At 47.2% G+C, this 14,344-nt stretch overlaps 1 protein-coding gene across 1 annotated transcript in view; it reads right to left on the reverse strand.

Moving 5' to 3' along the window:
- Positions 1-4,039: 4,039 nt before the first annotated feature.
- Positions 4,040-14,344, reverse strand: part of NXPH3 (neurexophilin 3) — a 21,272-nt gene continuing 10,967 nt past the window's right edge. Inside the window, exon 2 of the mRNA XM_035136226.2 lies at positions 4,040-7,460. Coding sequence (XP_034992117.1) covers positions 6,717-7,460 — 744 coding nt within the window. The 3' untranslated portion in view covers positions 4,040-6,716. The remainder of the gene's footprint in view (positions 7,461-14,344) is intronic.

Below are 14,344 nucleotides of genomic sequence, written 5' to 3' on the forward strand. Positions count from 1 at the left end.
AGTAGCCAATCACGCAAGGCCCATTGTGTAAATAATGTATATAAGCAGATGGTTTTGGGAAAAGAGCCATTCGTCTTCTCTTCTTCTCCTTGATGAATATGAGCTGAATAAAGAGCATGAAATTCACTCTCGACTCCGAGTATATTTCATATTGTGTTTTTAATATTCTGTTGGGAGCCACTCAGAGTGGCTGGGGAGACCCAGCCAGATGGGTGGGGTGTAAAGATAGAAATATTGTTGTTATCGACACTCCTCCCATTCAAGAGTTATTAGTGGAGAGGAAAAAGACATTCTTCTGAAATCTAACAACAAAATCAGAAGCCACTCAGCATTCTGCCCCTCCACAATGCAGAGGGATTCTTTATTCTCCATTTCAAGGACAGTATTAAAAATAAATACATGATGCAAAGAGACGTGGCAATCCTTGAATCCGAAAGAGGAAAGTGTGGAGCAAAGTGGAGGCAGTAGAGAGAGATAAGAGATCTGGCACAAGAGAAAGCAAAAGGTGGTGAGGCAACGAGACAAGCAGAGAAACTTGGGAAAGGCGGGAGAGAAGGAACCCTTGTGAAACATTTATATACTATATATCTATAGCACCGAATGCTTTATAATCCTTCTCTCATCCATCATCACAACAATCCTCTGAGGTAGGTCCTTAATGTTTGCAGGGGAGAGGGTGAATTGCTTGTAGCAACCCAGTGGGTTCGGAGAGGGAAGCTAGGATTTAAACCCTGCTTTTCTGCATTGAAGTCCATTGTTCCAATCCTGAAACCACAAAACCCATCTGGCTTCCATGTGAGGATCTGCTGTGCTGTGTATGGACTTCCCACTCATCCAGCATGTGTGAATGACAGAGAACCACAACCAACATTCTGGTAATGCGCACACAACTCCCTGTAGGGACCCTCATGCGCTCAGATTCCAGGGCACAACAGTGACATCAGTGAATGTCAGGAGAGCGTCACAATGCTGGCTAAAAAATGTCAACCAATTTTTTTTGGCAACTTTCCCCCAATGTGTGTTTCAAATTTTAAATTATTTGAGGAGCAGAAACACTTCTCTTTTTGGATTGGCTGGAACCCTGACTCTTGCCACGGAATGTGAGCCGGTGCTATCCAAAGTAGGAATCCACATAAGAATTTACCCAGCCGAACTTCCAGCACAGGCATTCACACTTGAAATTTCATATTCCCCCCCTCTCTTACAAATTTCACATTCAGCGTAAACAGCTGGTTTTGGACTGCAATTCCCATCACGCCTGGCCACTGGTCCTGCTAGCTAGGGATGATGGGAGTTGTAGTCCAAAAACAGCTGGAGGTCCCAGGTTTGGGAAACCCTGCTCTAGATTGACCAAAGAGCCACTTCCTGGCAGAGCCATCGGGGCAAGTCCTTCCCCCTCACCTCCCTTTTTTTCTCCATGTTGGTTGCAGCTACTGGCAGGTAAATGAATCTGGCAACCCACAAAGCAGCCTTGCTAGCTTCCAAAGATGCCTAAATGAGTGGCTGACCCACCGGTGGTTGCTTACGGTGGCCTGGACAGAGCAATTCAAAAGAGAAAGCTGCTACTGGAAATAATGGGAGAGGGTCCTCGGTACGTCATGTTCCATTGAGCTTCCTTTGGACTACAAATTTTAGAGACTTCGGTGATCGTCCTGGGCAGACACTGTGCTGCACCCATTGCCTGCGATCCGGTTCAGTCGTGGAGTGCCTGCTTCCCTTGTGGTCCCTCCCAATCCGTCCGCAAGAAAGAGGAGGTGCTCTTAGGGGATGCTCTGAGCCAAGTCTAAGAGCATGCAGAGGAGCCCATTCGTAGGGGTTGTGCTGCCACTTCCTTCTGCCAGGGACTTCACCAAATCTTTGAGCCTGAGCTACCCGGTCGCGCTCAAAGGCAACGGTGTTTGGGTTTTGCTGGCATTAAATCAAGTTGATCTAACTCTCGGGTGTTGAGATCACAGAGAAGGCCCTCTTGCTTCCTCTGCCCTTAAAGACTCGGAGTGTTGAGCTTTTCTTGGGGAGTCAGACCCAAAGTTGTTGAGCTTTTTTTGGGGGGGGGGAGTAAATCCATCACTATCACACGATTGACCAGGAACGCCCCGTGATCAACCGTTGGACATCCCTGATCTACAGCAACCCCTAAGTGGTGGAGCTCCCTCTTGCCCCACAGAGGTGCATCTGTTGCCTTCATAGAATCATAGAATCGTAGAGTTGGAAGAGACCACAAGGGCCATCCAGTCCAACCCCCTGCCGAGCAGGAAACACCATCAAAGCATTCTTGACATATGCCTGTCAAGCCTCTGCTTAAAGACCTCCAAAGAAGGAGACTCCATCACACTCCTTGGTAGCAAATTCCACTGCCGAACAGCTCTTACTGTCAGGAAGTTCTTCCTAATGTTTAGGTGGAATCTTCTTTCTTGTAGTTTGAATCCATTGCTCCGTGTCCGCTTCTCTGGAGCAGCAGAAAACAACCTTTCTCCCTCCTCTATATGACATCCTTTCATATATTTGAACATGGCTATCATATCACCCCTTAACCTTCTCTTCTCCAGGCTAAACATACCCAGCTCCCTAAGGCCTTTGACCATTTTCGTTGCCCTCTTCTGGACATGTTCCAGCTTGTCAGTATCCTTCTTGAACTGTGGTGCCCAGAACTGGACACAGTACTACAGGTGAGGTCTGACCAGAGCAGAATACAGTGGTACTATTACTTCCCTTGATCTAGATGCTATACTCCTATTGATGCAGCCCAGAATTGCATTGGCTTTTTTAGCTGCTGCATCACACTGCTGACTCATGTCAAGTTTGTGGTCTACCAAGACTCCTAGATCCTTTTCACATGTACTGCTCTCAAGCCAGGTCATTATACAGCTTTCAGAGAATGCTGAAGACGTACCTCTTTCTCCTGGCTTTTAACACTTGAGGCGTATCTTTGTAGGGCCCACCTTCTTTTTATGGTTCTAAGTTGTTTCTGATATTGTTTTTAATGCTGTAACCCACCCTGGGACCTTAGGGTGAAGGATGAGTAATAATAATAATAATAATAATAATAATAATAATAATAATAATAGGTCTTTTATAGAGCTGTGGCACCCAGTCCGTTAATTATTTTAATAGAATCAGGGCGGTTTTAAAATTAAATACATGTAGTTAAAAGATGAGGGCAGCAGACAGTGTGAGCTCCCGTGGGTTGGCATGGCATCTTCAGTTTGCCTTCCTAACCTGGTAGAGTTGAGTTGTGCAAACCGAGTTCTTGTAGGCAGCTGCTCTTTTGAATACTCTGTGTCAGCTAGAAATGGTAGCACTGTGAGGGCGGAGGGCCTTCTGCTTGTCTTTGGGGAGGGGGTATCAAACATACAACAAGAACCCAGGTGACGAATGGCAAATTCAGAAATGCAACAGCGTAACCAGCCGATATTCTCAGCCACCAATTTATAGACACCTAACACCAAATGACAAAATCATACACACAAGAATATGTAACATTCAAACATTATAGGAAAACGTATGACAAGATTCAGTCCAAATATCAGTCCAAAAAGTATCAAGTCTTAAATACATCTCATATAGGGCATCCGTACGGCATGTGAAAAGGTTCCAAGATCTTTTCAAGTAGTAGATGAATGAGGATCTAGGTAACAACGGAGCATCCAAATGTGGTAACAAATGACGGTGGCAATGGAGTATCCAAACGAAAATGAGAAGCAACAATGGAGGGTGACAAAAAAGATGAGACAAGGTTACCCAGGTTATATACCTTGTTTTGCCGGAAGTGGCTTCTTCAGTGAGTAGAATGTTAACACTTGGAGTCAACACTTGGAGTTCCAGTTAGTATCTTATCTATGAATGCGATACATTATTATTACCTAGATCCTCATTCATCTTCTTGAAAGCATCTTGGAACCTTTTCACATGCCCTATATGAGATGTATTTAAGACGTGATACTTTTTGGACTGATATTTGGACTGAACCTTGTCATACGTTTTTCTATAATGTTTGAATGTTACATATTCTTGTGTGTATGATTTTGTCATTTGGGGTTAGATGTCTATAAATTGGTGGCTGAGAATATCGGCCGGTTACACTGTTGTATTTCTGTCTTGGGGGGTGGGGCTGGCAAATGCCCCACCTTGCCACTTTTTCTGGAGGCAACCCTGACTCCAGGCACCACATTAGAAGAGGAAGACCGAAGCATTTCCTCATTTCTTCTCCGAGAAGGAGGGACGCCTCTTCGAATACAGCTGCCTCGTGCCTTACACCAGGAATGGGGTCCCTGTGGCACCTCCAGCTGTTGACCATGGGCTATTGCTGACTGGGGCCAATGGGAATTGCAGTCCCTCAACATCTGGAGAGCCACAGGTGATCCCCTGCTTTTGGATGGTGTTTAAAGGTAAAGGACCCCTGGATGGCTAAGTCTGACCTAAATTTGAACCGCCGACCTTCGGATCAGCAAGCCCAAGAGGCTCAGTGGTTTAGACCACAGCGCCACCCGCGCCCCTCTTTCCCTCCAATGTGGGTGGCACTGTGGTCTAAACCACTGAGCCTCTTTGAATCCCGATGGGGTGAGCTCCCGTTGCTCCATCCCAGCTCCTGCCAACCTAGCAGTTCGAAACCACGCCAGTGCAAGTAGATAAATAGGTACCGCTGCGGCGGGAAGTTAAACAGCATTTTTGTGCACTCTGGTTTCCGTCACCGTGTTATGTTGTGCCAGAAGCGGTTTAGTCATGCTGGCCACATGACCCAGAAAGCTGTCTGTGGACAAACGCCGGCTCCCTCGTTGCTGCAACCCCATAGTCGCCTTTAACTGGACTTAACCGTCCAGGGGTCCTTTACATTTACCCTTTACCATAGATGGTGTTTGCTGTGGTCTGTGGAACATCACCCAGAAGCAATGGAGGAGGGTGGCAAAATCTTGAAAAGGCATACTCTCTGGTAGGCATAAGAGAGGAGGAAGCATATGCTTTCCTTTAAGTGGAAATTGCGAACTTGCCGGCACAGCATGAGGGTGCAGAACTAGGAGCTGCCTTCTTCCTTGCTTTTTTCCTCATCACAACAGAAATTAGATTTGGGGTTTTCTGGGCCCCCGGGGGTGATAGATCTGAGTTGGAGCGCTGAGATCCCTGCCCCACCTCTCAATGCCTCTGTCCCACTTGGCTTTATGCAGGTGCCGACCATTTGTTTTAAGTTCTGTGTACTAAACAAACTGAGATTTCTTCTAAATGGAGTGACAGCGCTACTAATTTATTTGGGTCGCATTTGTTTCCTGTGCTGCTCCTTGCCCCCAAGCTCTTGGTTGCTTGATGGATATTCTCTGGAAGCAGATAAATTATATTCAGAGGCCTCTGCTAGGAAACCTTGCCTGCCAAGGTGGCTAAGACTTGGCCATAACAAGGTCAGGGAGAGGGGAGGAATTAGGGACAATTGAATGGGGAAAGAAGGAAGCCAGGCTCTCCCATCTATATACCAGGGAACCGAATGGGCAGTGTATGATTCAGCAAGGGCCCTTTTGGAACCCGAAATGTTCTAGTAATTCAATCCACTTTTCCTGTTTCCAATCCAGTGGGTGGAGGGACATGAAGCCCGAAGTGAGGTCTTTTGGGAGCCGTTATGGTCAGCAGACTAGGAAACTAAGTGATCTGACCCATCCTTTATTCCAGGGGTGATGAACCTCTGACCGTAAGGGCCAATTGTGGCTCACCGGGAATCCCAATTTGGCCTGCAAGTCCATTCCCCTTGAAACCACGCCCATCCACCCTGCATCTGATATCATATGTGATTTCAGGTGTGGGGTGGATTAATCTTTGAAGGAGCTTAAAGTGAGTTCCTACGTGTCCCCTTTGCTGGAGCTGGGCGTCCTCCCACTGACCAGTATCCTGGGCCAGGAGCCAGCTTCACCTGCTGAACGGCAGCCTGAAGGGGGAGAAGGCAGAGTGACTCCACCTGCAGCTGACCAGCCTTCCAGGACACAGGAGAAGGCGCTGACGAGAACCAGCGGGTTTCAGCCTTCTTCAGCAGAGCTTCCAGCAGCAGTCATATGCCGGAAACAAGGCTTGTAGTTCCTGGCCTTTCCTTGCTGCTCATCTTGTCCCTTGATCATTGGGTTCCCTGATCCCTGGACTGTCTGACCACATGGATTGCTGTTCCCCCAACCCTAGGACTGGACCTGACTTTGGACGCTGACTCTGCCTCCTGGCAAATTCCCCCTAAGAGACTCTTCTGGTTGGCTCGTCTCCCACTCCCCTAAGCTCTGCACAAGACCACAACACCCATCGGCTGAGGAACGGAGAGGCTATGCTTTACTCTGGGGCCAGGGAGCGGTTTCCTCCTGCGCAAGCCCCATTTGAGGCTCGCACAGCAGAATCCCTTGCTGGGAGGAAATATCCCACTTGTTAAACAGCAGGGACAGGGGCAGGAGCGCAACTTGAGTTTTCCACTTGGAGCACTTGCATGTTTTGGGCTAGCCCTGAATGCATGAAAGCTGGCAGACAAGTGAGCGGGTGGGAAAGGTGTTTCCAGGATGGTATGCTTGCTTGGGTGCTCTCAAACTCCCCCCCCCAAAACTCCCCTGCCTTTCAGCAGAAGCTGGGTCCTTGCCACAGTGTCTGATGCTGCAGAGGTCCTCCTCCCTGCTTGCAGCCCCACCCCCTTCCTTCCTTGCCCAACCCCAAATCAAAGTTGTACTTGGGATACAGGACGCTTCTGAGATGGGAAAGGTGCGTGGTCACCCGGAGGGGTAATAAGGAACATTGTGGTGGTAGTTGTAGTCGGGACACACTTTCTGCACGAGCCTGTAGTCTATGCTGTAGAAGGTGATATAGATACAGATGACCTTGAAGGGCTTGGAGCAAACCCAGGAGACCTGGCTCTGCGTGTGGTTCAGGAAGCAGGTTTTGGAAGGGTCATAAGTGCACAGGGTGGTCTTCTTGGCTTTGTCCACTTTCTCGTACTCCACCCGGCAGTTGAAGATCTTGGATTCTTTGGCCTCGATGAAGATCTGCTGTTCGAGGTCAAACTCCACAGCTTTGTTGGGGGGCACCAGGCTGACGGAGATGTTCCCCTGCCCGGTAGAGTTGTGCCGGAAGAAGACGTTGACCGTGCCGTTCCCGTGGTCGACCACTTTCCCTGTGATCAAGAGGTTCAGCTTTACCGTCTTAATGTTGGAGTAGAAATCACCCCAGCCAAATATTTTCTTGAGCCGGCCTGGGTTGCCAACGGAGTCCCTCCGCCCGCGGGGTTGCACACCCTGGCTGTGCTTGGACAAGCTCTCTAAGACGTCCCAAAACTCTTCTGCGTTGTTGGAGGCCAACTCCAGGAGACTGGTGTTCTGGAAGTGAGATTGGGCTGCAGAAGGTTTTAAGGAGAGCTGGCCTTTTTTCTTTTGTACCCGGGATCTTGGTTGCTCTTTGGGCGACTTCCCACTTTCCTCCTCCTCTTCCTCTGTTGCCTCGTCTTGGCCACAAATCACCTGCATGGAACAAGATGAGATCATGATCTCCCAAAGCACTGCATTTTCTTCTGGTTGTTGTTGTTTTACTTACCCCCCCTCCTCTGCCTTCCTTTATAGGCTCGTGGGCACCTTTGGCTATTTGAAAATCTGTTGTGGGCATCACCGCAATCTGCTGCAGGGGCCTGGCTAGTTGCTGTGGGATGTAACATCACTGAAGAAGCAGTCAAGTACAACATTTCCTGTTTGCCCAGAGTGGACACGCAGAGGAAGGTTGCTCCAGCCAGGAGGACTTCCTGTCACACCTGGTCTGGAACATCCTCCCCCTGCGTGTGACCAGGTAGATGGGCGTGACCCTGGAAGACCCTATAAAAGGGGCTAGTCACACAGCCCTCTCCCTCTTGACTCTCTTGACTCTCTTGATGCCTTTTGCTGTCTGCTGGCTCTCAGCCAGCAGCACATGGGCTCATCCCTCACAGAAGATGATCCTACACTTGTCTCTGAAACTGTTACTACAAGCTAAAGCCTGCCTTCAGGACCATACTGTGAACCGGATGTAAGTAACATTCATTACTTTTAAAAGAAGGCTGTTGTGTCGTTCTTGTTTTTAAGAGGGAACTAAAGGGGATTTACTATGACAAGCCAGGCTGGATTGCTTAACTCAAATGATTCTCACGGATCCATCCACTAGCTTCCTGCAATGTACAAGGGAATGTGCTCTGCTACAAGCTCACTAGGGTGAGTGAGGAAGGATAACATTTAATCAATATATCCTCTCCTCCTATCCACAACATTCCCACAGTTGCAAAACACTTGCCTGAGTACAAAGAGGCCTGCGGTCTCATTTGAAGTGACAATTTTCTGTCCACCAGAACACCCAGAAGGCAAAAATTAATTTCTCCAAATCAGCTCTAAGTAAATTCACTCCCCTGGTTTCTCTCTCTCAATTGGCTAGAATGACCCTCAGAATACTTGTGCACTCTCTGGCACATGCTCATGCTTTCACATGCACCCCCACACCTGTCCAATCACAAGTATGCACCCAAAATATCCAACAAATAACGCGACCCTCTTTCCTGCTCCTCCTTCCTCCCACTGCCCCACCCACTGTCTTTTCGCTCCCCAAAATCCCCACTCACCCTGTTCTCTGCTCTCCTCCCATGACTTCACTCTTTCCCTCTCCGCCATGTTGCTTTCACATCCACCCTGCACCACCCACCCAGTTTCGGCCCCTCCTTGCTCCAGAATTCCCACCTTCCCTCTTCCAATCCACAAACACGCAGCCACAACCAGCCTTCTCTCTCTCTGCCCTCCAGCCAGTCAAAAGGTCTGCTACTGTCCAGTCAGAATGGAAGTGAGCATGATGTGCAACAGAAACCTTTGAGCAGCCCAAGGAAACCGTCGTGCATGGCATTTCCCTTGGTTATCTGATGTGGAGGGGAGCAGGTGGCCAAGTGGGCATTACGGCAGCCCTCTGGGGTAAAAGCTGGTTCTCATGGGCACTTCCTTGGGGAATGCAGATACAGTCATACCTTGGTTTAAGTATGCCTCGGTTTGAGTACTTTCAGTTTAAGTACTCCGCGGACCTGTCTGGAACGGATTAATCCACTTTCCATAGCTTTCAATGGGAAAGTTCGCTTCAGGTTGAGTATGCTTCAGGTTAAGTATGGACTTCCAGAACCAATTACACTCATACCTCGGGTTAAGTACGCTTCAGGTTGAGTACTCCGTGGACCCGTCTGGAACGGATTAATTCACTTTCCATTACTTTCAATGGGAAAGTTCGCTTCATGTTAAGTACGCTTCAGGTTAAGTACAGACTTCCGGAACCAATTGTGTACTTAAACCGAGGTACCACTGTAATGGGTTATCTAGAACAGGCATCCCCAACCTTCAGCCCTCCAGATGTTTTGGACTATAATTCCCATCATCCCTGACCACTGGTCCTGTTAGCTAGGGATCATGGGAGTTGTAGTCCAAAACATCTGGGGGGCCGCTGGTTGGGGATGCCTGATCTAGAGGATTTGCCTCATTGAGCTGCAGTGGGCTTTTGCTTTCCAGCTGTATATGGAAACTTTCTTGAATGGCCTTTTTACACGTGTAGAAAGATGTTGAGCAACTGACAGTGAAAGTTTGGGCTGTACCCTGTGAGCGATAGGTGTACTGTATATTAATGAATCGGCAAGTTTAAACTCCTAAGTTCAGGAATGCTGAAGGACCTGCAGTTATACCGGCTATATATATATATATATATATATATATATATATATATATATATATATATATACAGTGTGTGTGTGTGTGTGTGTATAGGCAGACAGGTCTCTGCCTCAAGAGACTTACAAAAGGGAGAGCTAAAGGACATAGACTTCACTATGGATGGGGGATGGAAGACTGAGCTAAACGCTGCAAAAATGCATTTGGAAAGAGACATTAGGATAAAGTATGGTTTATTGTGTTGGGAATGAGCCTAGTCTTGCTAAAAGCTTCTATGCACTTCCCTCCCCCCCCGTCACTGTTTCCAATTAACCACAGTTTAGCCTAACCCAGGCAACCCCAAACTGCGGCCCCCCAGATGTTTTGGCCTACAACTCCCATGATCCCTAGCTAACAGGACCAGTTGTCGGGGAAGATGGGAATTGTAGTCCCAAAACATCTGGAGGGCCGAAGTTTGGGGATGCCTGGCCTAACCCACCTCACAGGGTTGTTGTGGAGATTAATTGCGGCTGAGAGGCGGTGACTGACCCAAAGTTACCTGGTGAGTTTCATGGCTGAGTGGGGGGCTTGAACCCTGGTGTCTTTCAGGGTGAGATAACTGTGACCTCTTTTCAAGCAGTAATAAAATATTATTCTTATTCTTATTTTATTAGTCCCCCACCCATCTGATTGGGTTTCCCCCAGCCACTCTGGGTGGTGCTTTGCTGATGCTCAGCAAGACACTTGGAAGATGCTTAGTGAAGCAATAAGCAGCAACCTCCCTTTAAAAAATAAAAAGTAAAGCTTAGATACTCCTCTCTATAGATATGTATCTCTGCTTTATCTTTTCAAGCTGCTCCTTTGGCTTTGACATAACACTGCAGTCAGATTTAACCCACCCTCCACGCTGGAAAGGGAAAGGAAGTAAGAGCTCCTTCTGACGGCAGGATCGCGACTTTTGTTTATTGAATTGTCACAGTTAAGAGAAACGTCCTCTTTCCTCAGACAGGCGCACCACTGAGCTTTTGCCACAGGCGCTCTAACATTTATTCAATTAATCAGTAAAAGGCCAGGCAGTTAATTGATTGAAAGACCTCTAATAGCTTGACGGCTCTCGTGAATGGCTTGAAAGCTGAGAAGCGACAGAAATAATGGGTCGTGCTGTGTGTCATAAACCGCTGCTGGTGGCCACAGTCATGGCCAGACATTTAAAACAGTGCCACAGCCATGGCTTGCCCCAAAGAATTCTGGGAGCTGTGGTTTGTTAAGGGGGCCAAGAGTTGTTCGGAGACCCCCGTTCCCCTCACAGAAATAACAATTCGCAGAGTGGCTTAGCAATCAACTCTTTTCCCACGGGGAATTCCGTGAACTGTAGCTCTGTGAGGGGAACAGGGGGGGTCTCCTAACAGCTCTGAGCACCGTTAACAACATACGAATCTCATAAATCTTTGGGAGGAGAAGTGGCTCTTTAAATTGCTTATCGTAGTGCTTTAAATGTGGCTCTGCTTTGCTGATTCATATTCCTTTTTGCACTTGAAGTAGGTGTCTCATTAGGCTAGAGAGTCCAACCTCGGCGCTTGGGGGTTCCTGGTTCAACTCCTAGAGTTTTAGCGGGTTCTGCTGTTTTAGGTCATTTTACTCCCAGTGCCCAGATATCTTTGGGGCGAGCCATGACTGTTTAAAGTGGCATGATACCGCTTTAAATGTACGATGTGAATGTTGCTCATGGAATGGCAATCGCCATCATCCTCGGGGTTCAGGGGTGTGTTTTCTGAAGAGCAAACTGGAGGGCAAGAGGACACACACATCCTAGATAATGGTGCCGTTGAAATCCTTTCAAATTTGCTTTGGGAATGGCCATTGGAACTCATTAAAGCCAGAGTGGTTCCTTGCTTGTGTAAGGGATTATATCCAACACCATTCTACCCAGAGCAGAGCTGTTGAAATCCGTGGCCCTAAAGCTCGTCAGCAAAATGGGTCTACTCTGACTAGAACTAACATTGGATACAACCCATTGAACTTAATAAAGACGACTAGTTTAGGTCAATTCATCTCAATGGGCCTACACCAGGCATCCCCAAACTGCGGCCCTCCAGATGTTTTGGCCTACAACTCCCATGATCCCTAGCTAACAGGACCAGTGGTTGGGGAAGATGGGAATGGTAGTCCAAAACATCTGGAGGGCCGAAGTTTGGGGATGCCTGGCCTACACTGAATAGAACCCAATGGATGTGGGACAACAGCCTCCCCAAGACATTTTGCTGCCCAAACAGCTGAATTTGCCTTCTTACGTCAATAGAATAATAATAATAATAATTTACAGTGGAACCTTGGGTTGCGGACATAATCCGTGATGGAGGCACGTCCACAGCCTGCAGCGTCTGCGCTGGTACGATTTGGCGCTTCTGCGCATGCACAAACGGTGAAACCCGGAAGTAACCCGTTCCGGTGCTTCTGGGTTTCCCGCCGTCCGCAACCCGAAAATACATAACCTGAAGCGGCCATAACATGCGGTATGACTGTACTGGATTTCTTACTTGCCCTTCACCATAAGGTATTGAAGTATAATACTAAAAACAGTTAAAACAATTTGCAAACAGATGAATAGGGTGAGTCCCTATGAACACACACACACACACACACACACACACACACACAGAGAGAGAGAGAGAGAGAGAGAGAGAGAGAGAGAGAGAGAGAGAGAATATTTCTATGTATATATGCACCCAAGGCTACATGAATTACTTCAATGCCTGAGGTGGAGAAGCCCACAAGTGCCTCTCCTCAGGAGTAAAAAATATCGTCATAATAAATTAAACGACTATCAATTTGCTGCCTTTTCATGATGACTAAAATTATCTGCCAGAGACAGTTGTCTTGCTGTGAATGGTTTAGTTGTTAGGAACTGTCCACAAATAGCCCCTCCCCACAAAAAAAAAAGTATGACGTATTTTGAATGGCCATCCAACTGCATCAAGGTGGGTTGAGTATCCAACCCACAAATAAATCCACAGGATTTAATAAACAAAACAAAACAACTTGCCTAGCCCCCACTCCATATAAGCATCCAACCACACTCTGTTTAACATGTTCCAATGGCTATTTTTGAAATTCAATAAGGCTACCCTAAAGGAACCACTCTTTCCTGTTCATTTTAGTATGTCCCAAGAAGGGGTGTTCTGCATGTGATTGTGAATCTTCTTCTGAACAGGGCTCAATGTGAGCAGCTTCAGGGTGTGTTCAGCGTCAGTCTCTCATCCCTAAAACTTCAGTATCACTTATCAGCCACAACATGCACACCTCCAAATTATTTATGTGCAAGACCCAGGTATCTTCAAGGTCCTCTACCTCCATTGCTGTATAATCCTGGTAGAAAATGGTTCTGTCTATGATTCTGTATCCATATGATCTTTTTAAAAATTATTTTATTACTAGAACCAGCCAATTCAGGATCAATACTAGGGTGAAGGGAAACGTTCAATTTCGTTTGCGTTTTAATGAAAAACTGCCAAATTCACATGCTCAAACCAATACGTGAACCAAAACAGCAATCCTTTCACAAATTCACACTTCTCCGAATTTTGCAATGCGGTTCTTCAGCCAAGCAAAGTGTACATAATGCATACAGTTAAAGAAAAGTGTACATAGAAGTGCGTGTATTCACGAAAGCAATTTCCAAAAATGTATTCTATTAAATTGCTTGCAAAAAAAGGTGCATCTCGGGGGGAGGGGGGAGCAGTAGTATGCTTATAAATTATCATGAGGATTTTACCAAACAAATTGTGGAAGAAATATGAACTGCATTTAAGCATGGAACAACGGGAAACTGAAAGAAACCAAAATGGATAGATTCATCCATTCCCATAACTGAACTAAAATGAATGAAATCATGGGATCTTTAGAAACCTGGAAGTTCAGTTCCATATGCACTGAGAAATAAGAGTGCATTTAGCTCCTTCTGGGATTTTACAAAATGCACCTGAGTGTAGAGAGTATTTAACTTAGTCACTGCACTGTATTTGCTCTGTCAAGCTGGAAAAGGCATTGCGGTCTCTGGTGTTTTGCCCTTGCAGCAGGTCTGGCGGGCATAACCTCTTAGGGTCTATTCCCCCACCAGCTTCGGTTTCAGGGACATACCCCCCCCCACCCCCCACCCCAAGAGAGCTGGTGTAGTGGCTAAGAGATTGAGCTGGGGATCTGGAAGCTCCTGGTTTGAATCTTGCCTTTTCCATGAACTCACCAGGGTTGTCTTCTGCAATCTCCCCTCCCTCCCTCACAGTCTCAGTCCTACCTTCTGCAACTGGGGGGGGGGGCAGGGAGGATAATAATACAGTCTCACCTTACAGTAGAGACGGACCACATGCTTCACCTATTCCCCACTGTGGACCACATTTATTGGGCGAAGGGAAGACCAATACCAACTGGAGGGCTACAAATTCTCCACCCCACCCACCCTCCTAGCATGGATGCTGTAAGATTACAATTTGAATACCAGAAATGGCTATACAAGTGCTAAGTATTATTGTAGGGAGGTTCTGCACAAGAAAGGAAGGTTGGTAGACTGACTGCCTTGGGCCCCAAACCCTCTTTTCTCCAGGGCTGCAGATAAACCACACACATAAACCACATTCAAAGCGCGTAGGGTTGCCAGACTCAAAAGGCACTTCTGTGGCTTTAATGGCCCTGCTCTCTTTTGAGTCTGGCAACCC

The sequence above is a fragment of the Zootoca vivipara genome, chromosome 13 (assembly GCF_963506605.1).
Source record: "Zootoca vivipara chromosome 13, rZooViv1.1, whole genome shotgun sequence".
In the NCBI taxonomy this organism is placed as follows: Eukaryota; Metazoa; Chordata; class Lepidosauria; order Squamata; family Lacertidae; genus Zootoca; species Zootoca vivipara.